Source organism: Durio zibethinus, chromosome 12, assembly GCF_047325235.1.
Source record: "Durio zibethinus cultivar Kanyao isolate XHJ-2024 chromosome 12, ASM4732523v1, whole genome shotgun sequence".
NCBI lineage: Eukaryota > Viridiplantae > Streptophyta > Magnoliopsida > Malvales > Malvaceae > Durio > Durio zibethinus.
In genome coordinates, this window is record NC_143173.1 from 11,640,924 (window position 1) to 11,661,529 (window position 20,606).

At 32.2% G+C, this 20,606-nt stretch overlaps 5 protein-coding genes and 1 pseudogene across 7 annotated transcripts; 4 read left to right on the forward strand and 2 right to left on the reverse strand.

Annotated features, from left to right (window-relative positions):
• The first annotated feature begins 949 nt into the window (after positions 1 to 949).
• On the forward strand, positions 950 to 1,970 carry LOC111297214 (wound-induced protein 1-like). Its single transcript, XM_022891866.2, has 2 exons — positions 950 to 1,765; positions 1,856 to 1,970. Exon 1 carries the CDS (start codon positions 1,256 to 1,258, stop codon positions 1,628 to 1,630), a length of 375 nt encoding a protein of 124 aa, XP_022747601.1. The 5' UTR covers positions 950 to 1,255; the 3' UTR covers positions 1,631 to 1,765; positions 1,856 to 1,970.
• A 4,317-nt stretch (positions 1,971 to 6,287) lies between these two features.
• On the reverse strand, positions 6,288 to 7,884 carry LOC111297089 (protein LURP-one-related 14-like). The gene is made up of 3 exons (XM_022891698.2): positions 7,043 to 7,884; positions 6,733 to 6,954; positions 6,288 to 6,586 (listed from the first exon to the last, which is right to left on the reverse strand). The coding sequence occupies exons 1-3, from the start codon at positions 7,271 to 7,273 to the stop codon at positions 6,458 to 6,460; spliced, it is 582 nt and encodes a 193-aa protein (XP_022747433.1). The 5' UTR covers positions 7,274 to 7,884; the 3' UTR covers positions 6,288 to 6,457.
• Positions 7,885 to 9,016: 1,132 nt separating this feature from the next.
• On the forward strand, positions 9,017 to 10,851 carry LOC111296123 (uncharacterized). 2 transcript variants are annotated; one of them, XM_022890198.2, is made up of 4 exons: positions 9,017 to 9,764; positions 10,434 to 10,503; positions 10,585 to 10,638; positions 10,721 to 10,851. In XM_022890198.2, the coding sequence occupies exons 1-3, from the start codon at positions 9,414 to 9,416 to the stop codon at positions 10,635 to 10,637; spliced, it is 474 nt and encodes a 157-aa protein (XP_022745933.1). In that variant the 5' UTR covers positions 9,017 to 9,413; the 3' UTR covers position 10,638; positions 10,721 to 10,851. The 2 variants fall into 2 exon arrangements, with proteins under 2 accessions (XP_022745933.1, XP_022745932.1); XM_022890197.2 differs by having other exon boundaries at positions 10,585 to 10,851.
• A 498-nt stretch (positions 10,852 to 11,349) lies between these two features.
• On the reverse strand, positions 11,350 to 14,889 carry LOC111296122 (staphylococcal-like nuclease CAN2; annotated as a pseudogene). The gene is made up of 10 exons (XR_016325877.1): positions 13,930 to 14,889; positions 13,390 to 13,560; positions 13,101 to 13,156; positions 12,875 to 12,989; positions 12,662 to 12,773; positions 12,381 to 12,568; positions 12,233 to 12,289; positions 11,976 to 12,135; positions 11,829 to 11,897; positions 11,350 to 11,739 (listed from the first exon to the last, which is right to left on the reverse strand). The product of XR_016325877.1 is annotated as a staphylococcal-like nuclease CAN2 (transcript).
• Positions 14,890 to 15,851: 962 nt separating this feature from the next.
• On the forward strand, positions 15,852 to 17,318 carry LOC111297520 (cytosolic sulfotransferase 17-like). Its single transcript, XM_022892214.2, has 2 exons — positions 15,852 to 16,242; positions 17,149 to 17,318. Exons 1-2 carry the CDS (start codon positions 15,852 to 15,854, stop codon positions 17,316 to 17,318), a joined length of 561 nt encoding a protein of 186 aa, XP_022747949.2.
• A 40-nt stretch (positions 17,319 to 17,358) lies between these two features.
• Positions 17,359 to 18,036, forward strand: LOC111297175 (Heavy metal transport/detoxification superfamily protein). The gene is made up of 3 exons (XM_022891812.2): positions 17,359 to 17,495; positions 17,581 to 17,656; positions 17,747 to 18,036. The coding sequence occupies exons 1-3, from the start codon at positions 17,388 to 17,390 to the stop codon at positions 17,884 to 17,886; spliced, it is 324 nt and encodes a 107-aa protein (XP_022747547.2). The 5' UTR covers positions 17,359 to 17,387; the 3' UTR covers positions 17,887 to 18,036.
• The last annotated feature ends 2,570 nt before the right edge of the window (positions 18,037 to 20,606 follow it).

Below are 20,606 nucleotides of genomic sequence, written 5' to 3' on the forward strand. Positions count from 1 at the left end.
CTTAAAAAATTTTTTTATAAATTTTTTTATTTATTAAATAATATATAATCAAGCTCAAATAAATCACTTATAAAATATGAGCCATTATTCTTAAAAAATATTCTTATGAAAATTAGTTAATGTGAAATGAAAGAAAACTATCTATATTATGAGTTATTTCGCGAATCCTTGAGATGCAAGAAAAATAAAGCAATGCTATGCTTTTAAGTGAGAAAATGGAATGATTCTTTTCCATTTGCTTGCTCTGATCTGCTGTAAAGTTGAAAACTTCTTCGCTTTTCAACTTCAACTTTGAACTACCAAAGCACAGCCTTTAAATATCTCCATTAGGAGATTGCTTTTTCTTTTTTAACCCAAATTTCCATGCAAAATACTCAACAATTTATTTGATATTTTAGCAAAATTTCGGTGTCATCAGCTTGAAAGGAAGGAAAAGTAATTTGGGTATTGTTCCTAAGATTTCCCTAAACCAAAAGGATGAACACAGGAACAGAATAACCAATAAATGACAACACAACAAGAAATTCCATGAGCATGCAAGCTGCTTATCACCCCAAAGTTGATCACGTAAGAGATTATAACAAACTCATCCTTTTAGCCCAAATCAATAGCTTGACGAGGGATTATTAGGAAACTTATCTAAAATAAATGCCATTTAAGTGGGGTCAAAAAAATTTGGCTTGACCAGAATTCCTCACTGCTCACCTGTGCTCACCCCCACCTAGCTGTGTAGGATAGAAACTGACGATGCATCATCATTGGGCCCCACTCCATCCCATTATCAAAAAGATCCTGCCAACATTGAGTGGTGATTCCAGTCCCAATTACCCCTACAATTTATCAGAATTACTATAAAGGCTAAAACTTGATGCTAAGGCTTCCATTAGGCATGGGCTTGATGCTAAGTGCTAACGCTTTTACAAAGAAAGGGATGTGGAGAATCAAAACCAAGTTGATGACTTTCTCTATATAAACCCCATCTCATCCAACGTGAGACTCTTACCAGTTATTTCTGGTTCTTTTCCTCTTCTTTTGCAAAACTCAAATAGCTTTTCCTTTACCTTTCTTCTTTTCTAGGTGATCCCCTCACGAACTGGCTGACAAACAGGAAAAAATTCTGGAGGAAACCAACAAGAACCAAGAGGTGGTTCTGGCCCTCTATGAGGCCTTAAGGACTCGAGACGTTGAAACTGTTCACCAAATTCTTGCTCCTGACCTTGAGTGGTGGTTCCATGGCCCACCAACCCACCAGTTTATGATGCGCCTTCTCACTGGAGCTTCATCAGACGACTCTTTCCATTTTGAGGTTGATCCACGTTCACTTTCCACCTTTGGGTCCACCGTTATTGTTGAAGGTTGTGATCAAAGTCGCTCGATCTCTTGGGTTCACGCTTGGACTGTTACGGATGGGATAATCACCCAGGTGAGGGAGTACTTCAACACTTCTCTCACTGTTACTCGCCTTGGAAACTCTAGCCAATCTCAAAACTACGATTCATCATCACCATCATCGTCTTCTACGTCACCGTTAACGGCTGAGATTACCCCTGTGCATTGCCCTTACGTCTGGGAGAGCAGTTTCTCCAACAAGGTTGGAAAGTCTGTGCCAGGTCTTGTCCTGGCAATTTAGTCATTTCAGTATCCTCTCTCTGTGATCAGGTGCAGCCCTGAGTAGGGCAACATAGTACGATAAATAAAAAGGTGCATGCGTGTCAGCTCCTTATTGGTGTCCTACACCCTGTTAGGACAGAGAGAGATCAGAGATGTAAGATCCTAAAGGTCGTGTTTGTTCTGTTCTTCTTGTTGTTTGGGAATGTGAATTTGTATTTTGCTTATTTTTCAATGTATTTGGCAGAATGTATGGAGATTTGTGGGTCCAACATGGGAAGACCTACTTGTTCTTCTCACTCGACTCTCTATGACGTAAGCTATTTCCGTTGTGCAATAAAAGTGTGGTACCTTGATTTTCATGATTGGATTTCAAGCATTTGATTCAATAATAATAATACATGAATGTTTTATTTGTGGAAAGAACTTTTTCAAGCCCATTCTCAAGAGTCAAAAACAATTCAAGGAATGGGACGATATGATCTTAATTCAGTTCTGGTTATGCATGTTCAAAGATACATAGGCTTGTGTATTGGATGTTAAGAAAATTAAAGTCGACCCTCTCAACATCAAGTGATTGATTCGATTGATAAAATTTTAAATTTAAAAATTTTAAGATTAAATTCAATCATTTATTTTAATTTATTGGTTATCATATATTTTATTTTAATTTAAAATTGAATTCAACCACTTATTTTAATTTATCGATTATTACATATTTTATTTTAATTTAAGTTTGAGTCCAGCCATTTATTTTAAATTACCGATTATCATATATCTTATTTTAATATAAAAAATTAAATAATCTATTTATTTTTAAATTTTTCTTAAAAAAAAAATATTTGACCCTCTCAGCTCAATTGTCATTTTTCCAGCAAAACATAATAATAAATTCAATGAAAGGGACAGGGTGAAACTTGGATTGTCCTTATTTTGTATCAGGCATGCATTTCCCAACTAAAACAAGCTGCAAAATGTGTCATTTATCTTTGACCTCCTTAATTAATAAGTCATTTATGATTAAATTCATAGGATTTGGCTATTTCTTAGGTAGCAGCAGCAGCCATTTTGCTCTACTTGGTGACAAAAAATACTACTTAATTTTGTGATGTGTAAGACTATTTTGGCAGCAATAATAATAATTATCTACTAATGTAACCAATAAATAGGACTTTGACATTTATCTACTTCTCACTGATTTGGCCATGATATATAAGAGGCTAAGGCATCAAAATTTGGCACAAATTTAATATCCAAAAATTAAAAAAAAAGAATTATTACAATTAGAGATATTTATTTGATCAATTCGATTAATTTCAAATCTAATTATTTAAAATTAAATCAATTAAATTATTTTATTTTATTTTTATTAATTGAATCAAATTTTTTAATTTCAAAAATTAAACTGATTGAAATTAATTTAATTGATTTTGTTAATTTTTTTGGTTAATCGAATAATAAAATACATTAAATTAAATTATATTTTAAATTCTTATTTTTTTTCATATATGAAATAAATTAAATAAATTCATCTAACAAAAATATTCAAACACCAAAATATTAAATTAAAAACTCTAATAATTTGAAATGAAATGAATAAATTCATATATTTTTATTTTTATATATAGATTTTATAATATTTTGATTAATTTAGTTTTCGAACCGAATTAATCGAAAATCAAAATTTTTTTAAAATCATTTTTAATAATTGACCGAAATTAATTTGATGGCCAATCGATTAACCAAATTAAATCAATTTGGTTGGTTAATTTGGTTAAAACTGAATGATGAATACCCCTAATTATAAATAATATAAAATTATAAAAAAAAGATTTTCTATGTTTTTAATATAATATAAAAATTCTATAAAAAAAAAAGGGAAATATGAACATTTGATTTACTACTACTATATAACTCATTGATATTTCACATTATGACATCAGTGCATTCCATCCTTAGACTTTTCATCTTATAGTTAAAAGTTTTGATTTTTTTTTTTTTTTTTGACCTTTTGAGCCCCAACTAACCACCACTCTATTTTTTGCAACCATTTGAAAATGTAAAGGAAGATAAAATTGGTAATCTTTTGTTGTTTGATTTTAGATTTTCTAGTAATTAATTTATAGTTTATATATAGAATAGAGGAATTTTACATGATAGTCAACATATGAGATCAGATAAGATCAATAAGAGTAATCTAACAACTTCCTTTGATAATACAATACAATACATACTAATACCATACAATATTCCAAATCACAAACATATATGAAATGAGTCTTATCAGTATATCCCTTTCTACCACCTACAGAGTAATTCTTCAACTCTCAATTTTTCTTATGGCATACCCAATTTCACAATTTAATATTGTCATGGACATCACCAATTTCTTTTTGTCTTCCAATTCTTTAAATAAATTCATGAAAGTTGAAAGAATCTGCTATTTTTTTGTGTTGTAAAAAGAAAAAAAGTGGAAATAAATAATTAGTATTATTGTTGGTTTAGTTTGTTTGTTTTCATTTTTTGGGTCAATTGTTAGTATTCTTTTGTGTTTGTTATTGTCAATCGGTGGCTACACAACTAAGTTTCAGAAGAATAATGCTCACAAGTTGTGGTATATTCTTCACATTTTCTGCCCTTATATTGTATTTATAAATTCAAAAAGAGGAAAAAACATTGACAATGAAAATTAATTGGAATTCAGCATATGATTCCCATATATGCTGTTTCTTCCTTTCCAAAAGTCTTTATATCCCAAATATGCCAACTCTTTTGCCTTAGCAGCTAAAATTATTTTATTTTATTTTGAATTTATTTTTTAACTTGGAAGGTTTAATTTTAAAATTCATCAGAACTCTTTATTATATTAATAAAAAGGAGAAAACAAGTAGATTGCTGGAGAAAGGACTATCTTTGTTTTATTGCATAGCTCAAAATCCATTGAACTTGGCAATTATTAGAGGAAATTTGAGAGTTTTTGGGGGATTTTTCAATCACTTCATATTTGGTTCCTTCCACTTTTATTGAAAATTTCTTATCCTGCTCATTAATGAAAGGGATCAATTAGAATGTCTTAAATAATATAACCTCTAGGCCTTGTTTAAATTTGTTGTTTTTTTCATCCTAATTATTCTTATTATATGTCGTTTCTATGAATTTTCCGTCATATTTAATATATGTCAATTGGGGAAGTTGGAGTTTTTTACAAAAACAAATATATCTTATATGTACGTAATGAATTAGTTAAATTTATTGATTAGTTATTATCTTATATGTACACGTAAACTGATTAAAGACATACAGGTTAAGGAAAATATTGAGCAAATGTTTCAAAATGGAAGCTATCTTTATTAAATTATTTTTATTTTATTCAATGAATAAATACACATAAGGTTGGTAAATACATCCAAACCCGTCGGATTCTAATTCGAATCGACTTGTTGAGTTTTGGCCAACAAATCAAAAATCTCTGTCAATTGTTGATCAAAAAGCTCTGTCAATTGTTGATTATATATATATTGAGTTGGATATAAAAAAAATATATTTTAATATTGGTTAGGTGAGTTACGTGTTTATTTTATAAAATTGGATTAAGGTCGACAAGCAAAAATCAGCCCTGACCTGACCCATTTTCATCGCCAAATGCACATACTATATAGTTTAAGTTTGGCCATGAAATTCAGTTGCATATTCCTGATACAGCCACAAAAGAAATTAGACATCTTTTTTTCGTTTGTTTGTCTTGAGTTGCATACTATTTTATGAACCTAGCATGAAGCCAATACCAGTTGTCTTCATCCTTAAAACAAAAAAGAGGTAGTTTTTTAGAGGAAAAAGAGAGTGGGATGGGAACAGAAAGGATTCAGAAGCTGATACTAGATTGAATCAAAGTGTAGGAGAAGAATCTGACGGAAGCACAAATTGTGAATGTTCATTTTAAGCACTGAAGTAAGAAATTATTCTCTGGTGTCAAATTAGAATTTGCAATACAGGTTGTGGCCACTAGAAAGTATATATCCTCTCATTTTCACTATTAGAACATGCGTCTGCAATTTTGCTTTCCAATTTCAAAGGGGAACACAATAGCCCACAGAGATCAAGTCCAATCCTATGTATATTGGTTGTGGAGTTATTGTCAGAACTGTTGAACGGGAGAGAAATATTCTTTAGCTAATCAATTTCATTTATGGGCCCTCTCCTGGTTGATTGAGTGAATATGGCAATTCCAGTGCCACCTCTAAAAGGGTTGGCATTAATTGAATATGGCAACTCCAGTGCCTCCCCTAAACGGGTTGACAAGACCGAGGCCATGTTAATCTTCTGTGTATATCAGGATTAATTCAGTATAGAAAATGGGCTGTGCTTGCATTTTATTGATGGAATTTGGTAAAGCGATTATCAAATACTGTTGGTTCCTGTTGCTTATTTTGCATCAAGGTTTTGGTTCCATACATAGATTATTCAAGAAAGTTGGGATTTCTCAGTTCGATCCATCATGTTTCGAAGCACTGTTTCATTGGAAAGCCAGCCTAAGTAACTGGATCCATTTTATAACCTGTTTTGAAACCTCTAGCCCAATTTGAAGAGTCCTAGTCGTTGGCCTGTTGAAATTTTCCATATATGTTCATGAAGCAAACAAAAGACGCAACCCAAATCAGGGAACAAGACAAACAAGGAAATGAAAAAAGCGAATTCGATATTTGTGCAATTGGTAAGGAATATTATACACTTCAATTCAGGGTTGATTTCCCTTTGGGAGGTATATGTGCAGCGGAAGTGTGCTAGGACACACTACAGCAAAAGAGAAATCATAAAACATTCGAAGAAAAAAAAAACTTTAGATTGAAGATTATGCATTGTCATTCTCATGCATAATTACTATCAAAGCTACAATGAAGGCATAGTCCACCTCTGGATACACTTTTACCTTGAAACTTTCTTTGCCCTTGCAGCTTCCCCATGTGAAATTGTGGCTAACCTGTATTTTCATGAAACAGCATTGGATTAAAGAAAGGAAACAAACTGTCTTAACATTTTCAGGAATTCTAAAGGGATTCTACTAATTCTGGTACCAAATCAAACACATTTGACATCAGAAATTGAACCAGAAAGAGCTTTTTATACCTCTGCAATGATTGAATTGCCTTTCCGAACTTTGAATGAAAGGGAAGTATAACTTCCTGTTACACGAAAATCTCGGCCATCTCCCTTGTAGCTGCTTGCTAAGTAAACATCAAGATTGTTTTTGATCTGGAGAGCATTGGATCGCTTCACGCTGCAGAGAAAATGGTTTCGTTCTGAGCTTTCACCTTGATGAATTAGCCATTGTTGTTTCCAGGATAATGCCTGCCGCCATCATTACTTTTCTCAATTCCAAGCAACATCGACATAAAGATCATTTTATACTCAAATCTAAGGAAAAATGTTTGCATACCTTTTCGCGGAGAGTGATGACAGGCAAACCAGCAGGATCTTTCATGATCCTTCTCTTGTGGAAGTTCCAGACACCGCCATCAACTTGAAGGAGAACATTTCCAGTAGTATCAAACACATCATAATGTGCATTAGAAAATGATTGTATTTTCTTCTTGACAAGGAGTTCCAATGTGTAAGGGACACAAAACCGATCCCCGACAACCTTGATGATCTGATCATCACTTGCCATATTCTTAATCTAGGAGAAGAAAAATCGACGCTCTCTGTCGGAAACAATCCACTATTGATTGATTCTGATATTCTTTGGTAAACTAAAAGAAAACACTTCAAATAGGGACCCCTGGAGGCTGGAGGCTGGGGGGTGCAAGCTTTATTGCATTTTCCTGGAAATAAAGCTCTTTGAATTTGGGAAATGCGGCAACAATGCCAGACAGATGTTCTGCTTTATTTTAATACTAAGTACACACTACAGTATTCATCAAAATGGCAGCCAACACTTTTTGCAAAGGAGTCAAACTAGAATACTTATCCTTTACGCCAATTAGAATAGATCTTTTGGAAGAGAAGGAGCAAAACAGATGGAAACAGAATATCAGAAAAGTATGAAAAAGATGTATTATATGCTAAACATCTGTACCTCAAAATTTAAAATGAATTACAACTTTTCAAACTTTTTACCTCAAAATTTAAAATGAATTTGAGCATTAGAGACTTGACAACATCAATGAAAATGTCACTATTAAATTGACCCCATTCATGTGAACACTGACCCATTGATAGCCCTCAAACAAAAAGAAAAGAAAAATCCCTTGAATTTAATGTGATTGGTTCCCAAGCATAAAATCTCAGATTGACAAGTTGAAGAGAGATATATACAAACCAAATAAGAACATACCTTTTAATAGATTCCATGAATGCAGGGTAATATGAGTTTCAATTATTGAATGAAACTCAGGAAAAATGATGAAAATGGGGAAGCTGGGAAGAGAGAAATTCGGTGAAGTAAATTTACATTTTATACAAAACAAAATTCTGGTAATTTATTGTTATAATTTTGAAGAACAATTATTCTTGACAACCAGCTAAAGATTCTGATTTTGAGTATCTAAATTTAAGAATTTAACAGAAGTGCTTGATTGTTTTTCCTAACAAAAATTGGTTTTTTTTTTTTAGGGGAGTAAGTTGTTTACTTATTTATTTGTTATGATTTGAGAAACACCCTTACAATATTAACCATTGAAGCCTTAAACCAATTTGCTAAACAATTAAAAAAATTTCAACCACTTAATCATATTAATATGGTCATAACTAATTGGAATATCTTTTTGGTAAAGAAAAAGATAAATGCAACTTAAATTTCAAATTTTTATCCTGGTTTCTTGCATCCATTTTGATAATATATATATATTTTTTATATTTATTCTCAATTTTGTTCCATTCATTTTAGAAATGATACAGACAAAGACATTCATTATTGTAATGATAGCTCTAATTATTACAATAAAATTGATCATTTAAAGATCGTTTGATATTATTGTGTGTTTTATTTTCGTGTCTTTAAAATTTTTATTTTGTTTTATTTTTAATTTATTAAATTTGAAAACATGTGAATAAAATATTTTTGTTTTAGAAATATAAAAATCTGAAACAAAAGCATATAAAAGAAAAGTAATTAAAGTTTTTATGTTCTAAATAGGAGAGGTTCTGTCAAATGAAAAAATTTTGAAGTGTAGCGGAACTATAGCCGAATGGGTAACAATATCCGTGCCATAATACTTATTAGGCTATAGTGTCGAAATTATTTTAAAAAATCTGAAAACATTATTTTTTGTTGTTTTCAATAATTTTCATTTTTTTTTAATTTTCAAAAACAAAAAATAAAAACAACCTACCAAATATATTTTTATTTTTAATTTTTAACAAAAATTAAAAAATAAAAAGAACAAGAAACAAAAAATAAAAAGGTTCCCGAACGATCCCTTAATTAGGGTAAAAGACATTAGAAATTTCATTTTTGATGACACCTTTTTAATCAGATGATTTAGATTTTTTTTCTTGATCATATTTTATGTAATTAAATAAAAACTTTAAAAATGACAATTTGCAAAAATGAAAAATCTGAGTGCTTTGGGTACTTTCCATGTCCAAGTCTCAAGATCTAACTAAGCCCCTACCCAAAAGGAAACCATCACATTGGCCGAAAACCAAAAGGGAAACCATCACCATGAAGACCAGATAAGAAAAAAGAGTGCATCAAATAAATCCAAGCAAAAGTAATAAAAAAATGTAAAACCATTTCCTCTGCCTTCTCTCTTTCTTGATTCATTTGAAAAAAAAAAAAAAAAAAAAACTGTGTTTGTAACTGTTTTATGGGAAAAACAATTCTTTATACGACGAGAGGCCAACATTTTGCAAAAGCAGTCCCATCAGACAGATTCCGCAGAGCAAAACACGGAAAACCCATATCGAGAAACCGAGTTTCTTGCCAAGAAACGGCGAGTTCGAGTGCGATCCAAGCCGACTCAGAGGGATTCAAGCCGAAGGCAATGGATAGCTGGGGTGACGAGGACCGGATTCCGCTGGCTCAGGTGGTTTCCGAGTTGGTTAAAGGATGGTTTCAAGACGCTTTAAAGGAGGCCAAGGCTGGTGATACCAATATGCAAGTCCTTGTTGGACAGATGTATTGCAGTGGCTACGGTGTTCCTAAAGATGTCCAAAAGGTCCCATTTTTGTTTAGTTTTCCGTATTATTTTTGGTTATGTTATCAATTTTTATGTTTGCTGTGGTTATAGATGTTTGACAAAGGGCTAATTTGATTCCTTTTGTAGCTTTTCACGATTGTATAATTGTACCTTGGTGTTCTTTGTTTTTTTGGATTCATTTTCGTTTGGGGTGTGGTTAAAATCTTATAGATGTCCTAAAAAGGGCTATAATTTGATTCATTTTTATTGCTTTTCCATGTTGATATGATTAATTATCCTGTCGTTCTCTATGGTGTTGAGACTCTTTTGTTGATATGATTCATGTTGCATGTTTTACTTATTTTGCTTTGTGGGGATTTGGACCTTTTATCCGTCTCTCTTGTTTGGCATCTCTACTAGTGAGAAACAAATTCACTTATTTGAATCTTGATTAATTGCAATCTGAACTTTAGTAGTACCCCATGTCGTTTTCTTTCTCTTTCATTTCTTTGAAGAGAATAGGTGCTTGAGGTAACAGAACTTATTCCAGAGCTGATGGATGATACTTGAGTAAGAGGTGTCCATTTCTAATTTGCTACTCGACAGTTATGCTGCTTCATTTCTTGGGTTGTATGTATCATGTATGGTACACTTGTTGTGAACTTGGGAATCCTGACCATACTAGTTAATCATTTCTTCTGAAACTAGGGGCGTGCTTGGATTGGTAAAGCTTCAAGGAGTCGATCTTCGGTTTGGCAAGTTAGTGATAAGCATCCAGGTACTCTCTCTCTCTTTCTCCTCTCTCTTTCATAGGCTCATTGACTGCTTTCAGAATTGACCTTTCTTGGGTTTACTTCAGGTTACAACGCAAGTGACTCTGCCTCTGAAGAATTGAAGGGTGATGCACTATAAGGTCAAACTTGTATTATTCCTTTCAAAATTATCCCTCAATAAATAAATTGTTCCTAATCATTGGATAACTTGCTTTTTGTTAGGGTTATTCTGTTTCTTGTTACTTAAAGAAAACATAGTTTCCTCACCGATGGAATTATCAGCTGTAATCAGACAGCTATCATGATTTTTATCCCTGTTATGGTAATCCAACTGGGGAATTCTGTTATGTTAATGTACTTCTTTGCTTCTGCATTAGGAATTTGTAGTTTATCCAAAATGGCATATCGTTCTGGGTGAATTGGTTCCTAAATGCAATGAAAACATACACAGAAAAATTACTGTAAGCCAACAGAATCAAGCCTAAAATGAAAGGAGTCCTGGATTGAACCAGGCAATGTTCATGAAAATCTACCTGAGATGTGACTTCAAAGTTGAAGAGATATGGGCAAAAGCTGAAACCCCAGAAGCTGTTGTGGTATAAGGGGGCCCTGGTGAATCAGAATCCCCAATGGTCAGGGGAACATAAGAGCATTTCCAACTATCTAAAGTCCATGATGATATCTTATCGGGAAAAGACCAAATTTTTTCTTTGTAACTCAAATGTAAAATTAGTTATGGACTCTCTTCGATGATTTTGGTAAATGTCTTAAAATCAAGCATAAACCTAAGGTTGCCTTTTGGATGCCTTCAACGGATCAATTCTATTAGGTGAAATGGTGAACTCTACTAATTGATGGGGAAAAGTTCCACAGATTTGTATGAATCAGATTTATAAAAACAAATGTTACAAAACTTTCTTTTAATGTTTGAATAAATGTTACAACACTTTCTAAAATCAGAATAATACATCATTGTCTAATTCATCTGTAGATTTTGCTTTCCTATTCCTCTGTTCTGGGAACAACCCTTGGCCTCAGATACAAGTTAGGGCAGCCATTTTTCTTTATGCTGGTGTTAAATGGTTTATTCCAGGTATAAGGAAGTGTAAATTCTTTAGATGGTCATTTCTAACAGGACAACGTCATCTGCCTTCTTGTTTGTCATTTCTCCATTCCCATGGTTTCTCAGGATTCGATGAAGCCCACAAACCAACTCGGTTTGCTCGAGCCTCTTTTTCCCACTAGTTATATACATGTAATGTGTTTAGAATTGACAGCTCTAAGTTTTAACAGAAAGAAGTGTAAGAATGAAGAACTGTTGGTTACTCACAGTTGCAAGTTGTATGCGTTGGTCATAAGCTGAGTAATGCCATGCAAGCCCCTTTTTTAGCATAATTTCCTGTTTGACAGAGAAATTAGAAAAACTAATTGGTTCTTATGAGGTAAGCCAGCAGATGAATGCCATATGAAGTAATACCTGTACAAATTTACCATTGCAATATATGTCACAAACACAGCGGCCATAACGATCTTCCCTATAGACAAGAACTCTTAAACATATTCCCTGAACAAGCTTAGCCAACGCTTCTTTTGCATCTTTGCCATATGGCATTGAACTCTCCGGCGCATCTATACCCCTATTTATATTCAGTAACTCATTAATGATTAATCACTGTCATTATAGATGAGATTCAGCTGATGTAACATTGGAATTCAGGAAACATATAATATCACCTTAGCCGGATGCAATACTTTCGAGCAAGGATCTCCTGATTATGAAGATCTAAGACCCTGGAGTAAGAAGCTAGACTATTAGAAACCATTGGTTTTAAAAGATAATAGCAAGTAGGGCAATCATCTATGTGAGATAAGATAGCTAAACCTTTATCCTGAATCAATAATTTTCTTGTTAAGTGCATCTGCCTTTGTAGAATTCTTTTCGGCAGGTGCTTTTGATCTTTGAACAGTTGCCAATTGGACCCCTCTAGGTACGTTAGATGACTCCCTGGGATCTGTAGTATTTACATACACTGTTATGGTATCTCCATCTGCTACTGCTTGAATATCCACCTAATTTAATCAGACTGTTTTTCAGTTTCAAACCCATTATCCAGGCTGCTTCCATGAATTATAATTTTAAGTTTTGAGAAAGACATTCCTTACGGGTAAAGTCTGCAATTCAAACTTAACTCCTTGAGGCAATGATGTTGGGGACACTAGCAGAAGGCTGGAGAAGCGTATGGGGAAGAGGAAGACCATAGAATGCCAATAGTCCCTACAAATGTTAAAAACACAGATCAATTCCTGTTATCTTATTCTAAGCATTTTGTAACAATGTCAACATGTTTTCAGATTAATGCTGCTGCTTATTCATACCTCAATATCTGCGTTTTGATGTCTCTTTAAGTTCTGAATGACAAGCGTTGAAGCCTCCTCAGGTGTTTTTGGTGGGGCTTTTGCTTCTCTCCAAGCATCTAGTAGCTTTCTATGCCTTCGTTATTTATCAAACTTTAGACAGACCAGGAAATTGAGCAAAAAAAAGTATATGTAAATTAATCATATGATTATTAGTCATAGCACAGGAAGTTAATTAATTAATTACAAGTTAGCCTGAGCCTTCTTCGATGAAACCACATGCTTACTTAGCCCTTCAGGAACCTAAAACAAGTTGGCAAAGGCAATACAATTAAAGTGAATCTTGATTAAACCAATCCAGATTTTCTTTTTAGCTCAAATAGCTTAATAAATACTCGAACTAATCGAATATCAATTTCTAATCTGTCACCATAACCATTAAAATTTACTGTAAGCTAACAAAAATATAAGCAAAATGTAACAGAATTAGAGAAACCAAGCTTTTATTATAGCAGTAATGCTTACAAAAAACATACCTGGGAGGTGATTCCGAACTGAAAGAGATCATAGGCAAGAGCTGAAACACCAACGTTGGCTGTTGAGACGCCATGGGGGCCTAGTGATCCGGAGTCTCCATTGGTAGTTGGCTTGCAGCGATGGCTATACAAGGACCTCAGAGCATTCCCCAAATTCATATTCTCTCAAATCTAAATTTTTTTTTTAAGATAGCAGAGATTTAGAATCAAAGGAAAACAAAGCTGTAATAAGAAAAAGGCAAAAGGTGTTGGCTTTTGAAGGGAGGGAGGATGTTAGTAACGTAATAGGTGAGGTTCGGCGAGATCGAGGAATCTGGAGCTTTTTCTCAAACCATAGCAATTTAAAATCTTTATTCTTAAAATAGGATAATTTTAATCTTATTTCCCAAATTAAGGTATTTTAGACATGTCAACATGCAACATCTTCTTTATCACTATTAGTTTATATAAAAATTAATGAAAATATTGATTTTTTTTTTTTTTGCAGAGTTCGGATTTTAATAATGAATAAAACGAAAATTTACAACAGGAGGCAAATACCTCGATGAGATTCTCAACCATCAACAAGGAAACACAGAGAAAATACAGAGCTTGGGCATAACCAAGCAAAATCAGAAACAAACTTGCAAACAAGAACTGTTAACCACCAAGCCATGAACATCTCAATTCTATATATCGACTCCTGCTTTTGCTAAATCTTCTGGAATCAGTTTTATGAAATTTCATTAAGCAATCTAGGAGATAAAAATTCAAAACTCCCCAAGTTCTTCTAAAAAAATTGAAGTGAAAAGGTCAGGTACTTTTGGACCTTCACCATCCCAAATAGCAACTTTGAGTTCTTCCATAGAAAAGAGAATCTCCAAATCACCATCTTCACGCACAGACAACAATCTGAATTTCAAGTTAGTTACCATCTGCTTATGCCACTAATCAGCTGCAAAATGTTCTTTGGAGAAATCGAAAACCAATGCCTTAACGGTTTTATGCTCTGAGATCTCCACACCATTATCAACGAGCCCCAAGATAGCACTTCTTCTTGCTCTAACTCTGAAATTACTATTAAAGAAATAGTATTTTTAGCCTCTCATTCAGCCACAAAACTCAATTTCTCAACTCTCTAATTTTAAAAGCACTCCATAATTCCTTAAGTCTCTTTAAAACAAAAGTAATGGATACTTGAGTTCTTGGATCTAAGTTTTAATCAACAAGAATTTTCAACAAATATTTAGATCATTTGAAACTGGAAAAGGGAATGCCTAGGATATATAATATCTCATAAATCTCCATTGTTTGATAAATCTCCTGAGAAGAAACATCAACCTTATCCCTCTGTTCAATCCATTACATCAAGGGTTTCTTCAATCCTTTTTCTTCATGAGATTTTTGACAAAAACACAGCAGGTAGAAAGAGAAAGGAAAGGCTTGAAGGAAGGAGATGATGATGTCGCTTGAAGTACCTTACTTAGGTAAATAAGTTTAATATTATCCCTATTAAAGAATAAAGAATTTAAAATATCCCATCGTCGGAAAAAACTCGAGGAATCTGATGAGGATTTACAAACAGATTACGGAGGGACACGTGATGAGTTTGGATTGGTGATAGAGATTAAGTGTTTGGCATTTTATGATGAAGATCTCTGTGTTGTACGCGGTTAAACTCGCTAGTCAACGGTTTTTGTCGTATGTTGTAAGGACCATGTGCTTGCTTGCATCGCTTGGAGCAATGCCCGGTCCAGGATCACAAGGTCCTTGCAAACCATTTGTAGATATTTATATTTAATATGTGCGATATTATATATTTTAATTTAAAAATTTTATAGTTTTATTTTATAAAATATGTTTCATAAATTTAACATTAAATATTTACTTACATATTATAATAAAATCTTGTATTATTTTTATCTGAAATTAAAGTGTCACAAATTATTTTTGTTAAAACTTAATATGCCCATCAAATTCAATACAAACCACAAAAAAACATTGAATAAACCTAATACAAAGTACATATAAATTACAAAATCACATTAAATATTACGTAAGCCCAACATAAATTTATCGAATCACATTAAATATTAAGTAAACTCAATAAAAAGCATACACTGATAACAAATTATACTAAACATTAGATTTTAAAAATAGCTTCTATTATATAACATTTAGTTCTTATAAAATTTTAGAATTGACTCTCATGATATAACACTTAACTCTCATTAAATTGATAACTGTTATGATATTATTTGTGAAAATCATTATTCAACTTGAAGATATTATACATTTTAACCCAAATATCACATAATTTTATCTTATAAAAAGTATTTCATAAATTTAAAATTCATTTTTTACTTATATATTATAACAAAATCTCATATTATTTTAATATGAGATTAGAATGTCACAGTTTCATGCCTCTTCCATCTAATATAATTCTCACAGCATCTTTCCCCAAGACTGGAGCTAGCCACATGGCTATGAAGGCTCTCACCCTCTCAATTCTTGGCCATAAGAACTCAATATCTGAAACCAACAAACAACAGGTTGTTCCGCTATCAAACAAGAATCCCCACGAGTTATTCCGTGTCCTTGAAACCGAAATTAACATTGGTGAAAACCCGTCCAAGGACATCATTTTACTTCCATCACCGAGAGTTTTCAACACTCACCTCTCAATCTTACCGGATCATATCGAGAACTCAGGCTGCCTTATCGTGTACGTCGCATGTCATCCGGCAGACACAATTGTGTCCCTTTCGCATGTCTGTAACAAGCAGTTTGGCAACACAATCTCCCTGGAAGAGGCCTTTCATGAGTTATGTCAAGGCTTTCTTTGTGCCTGCTGGTTCATACTTCGACCATGTACCCAAAAAAGAATTAATGATGCAAATTGGTCACGAGTCATATATTTATGAATTCAAATCAAATATTATTATTTCTGTGTCATGATATGACATATTCATCGAAAATGAAGAAAGAATCACCCAAAAAAGAATATTGGTATGGCCCGGCCTCTTCCCAAAAAACGCTAAATGGCATATATATATATATATATATATTAATAATGGAATAAGCGGTTCATAATCGAGCATTCAAAATACCTTGGTCCTATAACGTTTTTAATTTTGTATTGAAAGAATATATAAGTATGATATAATATATATAAATATTTAAATTTAAATTTATGAGATAAATAAAATAATGAGATTATCGAATCAAAATAAATAATATCTCACAGATTATATTTGAGTCTATAAATAAATTATAACACTCATAATCTCATATTAAAAGAATGTGTGGATATGATATATATGCAAAGATTTAAATTTAAATTTGTAAAGCTTTTTTTTTTTATATTAAATCATGAGATTTTCAAATAAAAATGAACAATATTTCGTATATTAGATGTGAGAACTAAGTGTTACGTGAAAGTTACTTTTAAAATTTTAATATCTCTAGAATCTTAATGTCTGATGTGATTTTGGTCTTATAGTTAAATAGTATGATATATTTATGAAAATCTAAACTACAAATTATCAAACTTGTAGGAAGATTATAATATTTTTAATGTCATTAAAAAAAAATGTATGGATATAATATGATATATTTGTGAAAATTTAAATTCAAATTTATATTTTTTTTATAAATAAAATTACAAAACTTTTAAATTAAAATAAATAATATTTCCGGTATTGAGTGCAAAGTCACAGCCCAACATCCTTTGTAAGTAGATTCTTTAACTAAATTAAGTTCCTTTTAACTCACTAGATATTTGGCTGGCAAGCATCAATAACTCTTTTGCTGTATGTATCCCAAAAAGTAATTCGTGGCTTCACTGCCTCTACATAGCAATGATGCATTTGCCGACCATATGTGCGGACTGCGGTGGCTCATCCCTAACAAAGTCAACAAATTGTTGGAATAAAGGCATCTTTTAACAAAAGCCAAAAGAAAATTCCCCATCAATCACGTAGGGAATCCAATACCTCACTTTGAACTGTATATTTATGAGCTTCAAGGCCACCCCTCCACCAAAACACTTACTCCTTTCCCTCTTTCTCTACTACTTAACACTTTCAATTACTGCTGCAAATTCATTAACAGCAATGGCCAATGTAAGTAATCAATTCTTTTTACACAGTAGTAATGGGTTTTTTTTTTACACAGTTGTAATGGTTTTTATATCTTTTTATGTAAAAGGTAGTGGAACTGAAAGTGGGTTTGCATTGTGAGGAATGTATCAAGAAAATCCTGAAGGCCATCAAGAAGATAGAGGGTATAAAAAACGTATGAAAGATTAACAAATATGTTTTCTTCTTCTTCTTCTAAGATTAACCCTTAAATTTTGCGTGTTTATGGGTAGCAGATATTGAAACATACAACGTAGATACTAAGCTGAACAAGGTTATAGTGACGGGCAATGTCTCCACCGACCAAGTCGTCAGAGTTCTTCAGAAGATCGGCAAACAAGCAACCATTTGGGCGTCTGATAATCACCAACGTTGATTTTTTTTTCCTACTTTTACTACTATTTTCCATTGCAATATTTAGTTATAAGTAGTATTTTTATTGCAAATATGTAGAATAAACAAATTATATTTAGACCCTTTTTTTTTGTTGTTCTTTTTGGATTTCTATTTTTACTACTATTTCTAATTTTTTATTGCAATTTTTGACAATCTCATTCGTTTTCCTCCTTTGGAAAAAGAATATAACAGCCCAAAAAAGAAAAAGAAAAAAAAGCAAGATCTGAGTTTACTATACTTAATTGACTTTTTAGACCCGGTCGAGTTAACTGAGTCTCTTCCGTCTGGGATCATCAGAAGAACACCTGAAAGAAAGCCTGTGAAAGATGCTTCCATTTTCTTTCTTGTGATAGCACTACTTCTTATAGCAATAGTTGGTGATAATGTTGGACTTCAGTTCATGTACGGACCTTTTATTCTAGGCCTGACAGTGCCAACGGGACCTCCCTTAGCATCAATTCTGACAGAAAAATTAGACACCATGGTAACAGGCTGGATGCTGCCACTTATGTCAAGTTATTGTGGATACAAATTCAATCTACGGGAATTGAACAGGAGGCCACCTGCTTTTGTAGTTTTTTAATTACTTCAGGTTTTTGCTGAAAACAACCTGTGGGTTTATTCCTGCAATCTGTTTCAAAATGCCTTGCAAGGATGCCGCTGCACTTTCATTGATGTTGAGTGCAGCTATTACGGTCTACACCAACTAGTGAGACATTATTCCTTTTCGTGTGTACAATTTTATGGTTTTGTGTGTTTTGTTTTAGGTTTGATGAAGACCTTATGGAGAGTTTGTGATACTCCAATTTTATATTATGATATTTTGAAGATCTTGTATAATATATAAGTTGAGATTTAACTCTAAACTTGTAAAATATTTTTTATAAGATAAAATCATAAAATTTTTGAATTAAAGTGAACAATTTCTCTCACTGGTTGAATATAAATTTCTACAACAGATTGGAAAATTAAGAAGAATACAATGCAAGTCCTAATACGAGACCCATTAGGAAAATGTCAATGGATTCCGATTGCAACATTAGCATCTTCATGCAGAGATTGCTTTATGGGGGATTTTTCCTTCTGCAAATACTTCTCGGATGTTCCATAAATTGCCAATCAGAAATCACAAAGATTGTTATAAGTCCATCAATTCACATATTGGGCCTTTAGGATATTGTTTTCTGTGGAAAACTTATCACAATTGAACTTATGGAGATCAAGTAGGATTCAGGGACATCCTTGCTCAGTGTTGGACATCCCTTCTTGCTACTGCTAATCATATATCACCATAGATTCTGTGTTACTGCTTTTCTGCTTAATCACTATTTGCCTTCTTTGTTGGCTTGCTTTCGAAATTCTAACAGGATTTTCATACCCTTACAAGGTTAACTATTTTACAATAAAAAATTAATATATAAAATTTTCCACCCATAAAAGAAAAAAAATGAAGTATTTTAACCTATAAATATTTTGGAGCCAACCTCAAGTTATGGGTTGAGGGATATCTGATATCGTTGCTCTTTAGTATTTTGAGGAAGCAAGGAGATAGAAGAATAAAATCCAATTCTAAACAGATCAAGTAATTTGAATTAAGAAAGTTGTATATAAGGAAAAAAAAAATAATTGAATGAAATAACTGATCTGCTAATATAAATTTTACTTAAATGGTTGGCTGCAATTGGTGAAATAGCTAAAATTTTGTCACTCATCTATAGATATACCTCTGCTTCCTGTAATACTGGCATGACAACTCAGGATAACATGATTCAATTATGACTAAAGGAAACACAAGCATTCTTTGTGTAAATGCGTTTCCAAGAATATATCTGGCTACATGGTAACGCTCTTAATTTTATGATAATTATGGTTTGAATCGAATCAGATTCGATCTGATTTTTTTTTAATATTATGTATATATAAAATTTTAAAATCTGATCTAAATATAAATTTGAAGTTTTATTCGATCTTAATCGAATCTAATTGAATTTTATTAGGTTGATTTAATTTATTGATTTTTTAAATTTAAATTTTTTAGTTTTATAAATTATTTTAATATAAATTTTTAATATATTTAAATAGATTTTGATATAAAATTATTATTTTTATTTTATACAAATTTAAAAAATATATAATTTATTTATTTTTCGATTTAAACTTAATATATAAATTTAATATTCAAATTTAATTCAAATCAAATAAAAAAGGTTAATTTAAATCAAACTAAATATTATAATTTTAAATCAATTTTTGATTTTTTCTATCTTTTCTTTCGCCCGCATTCAAAATCCCAATCGAAACCCAAAAGTCAAACTTAATCCGTAAAAAACAAACTGTCCAAATGAGTGATAGACGGGCTACTAAGTTCTAAGAAATCCAAGAACTAGAATTGACATATTTACATTGGATACCCAGTCCAAATACATTATAAATATATAAGAGAAGAAAAGAAGACGGTTCAGACGGAGACAAGGAAAGGAAAAGGAAAAGGAAAAGAAAAGAACAGAAAATACAAGGCCAAGGCCCCTGACTTTATGAATTAATTTTTGTCGTTCATGAAGGACAATTTGATTGAATTTATGACATAGGGGCTGACTTGTGGGGAGAGGAACTGAGAACGCGGAACTTATTTTATTTACAGACAAATAGATGTTGAAAACAGGTATGACTCATGGTTTTGACGTTAGAGGCTTTATACAT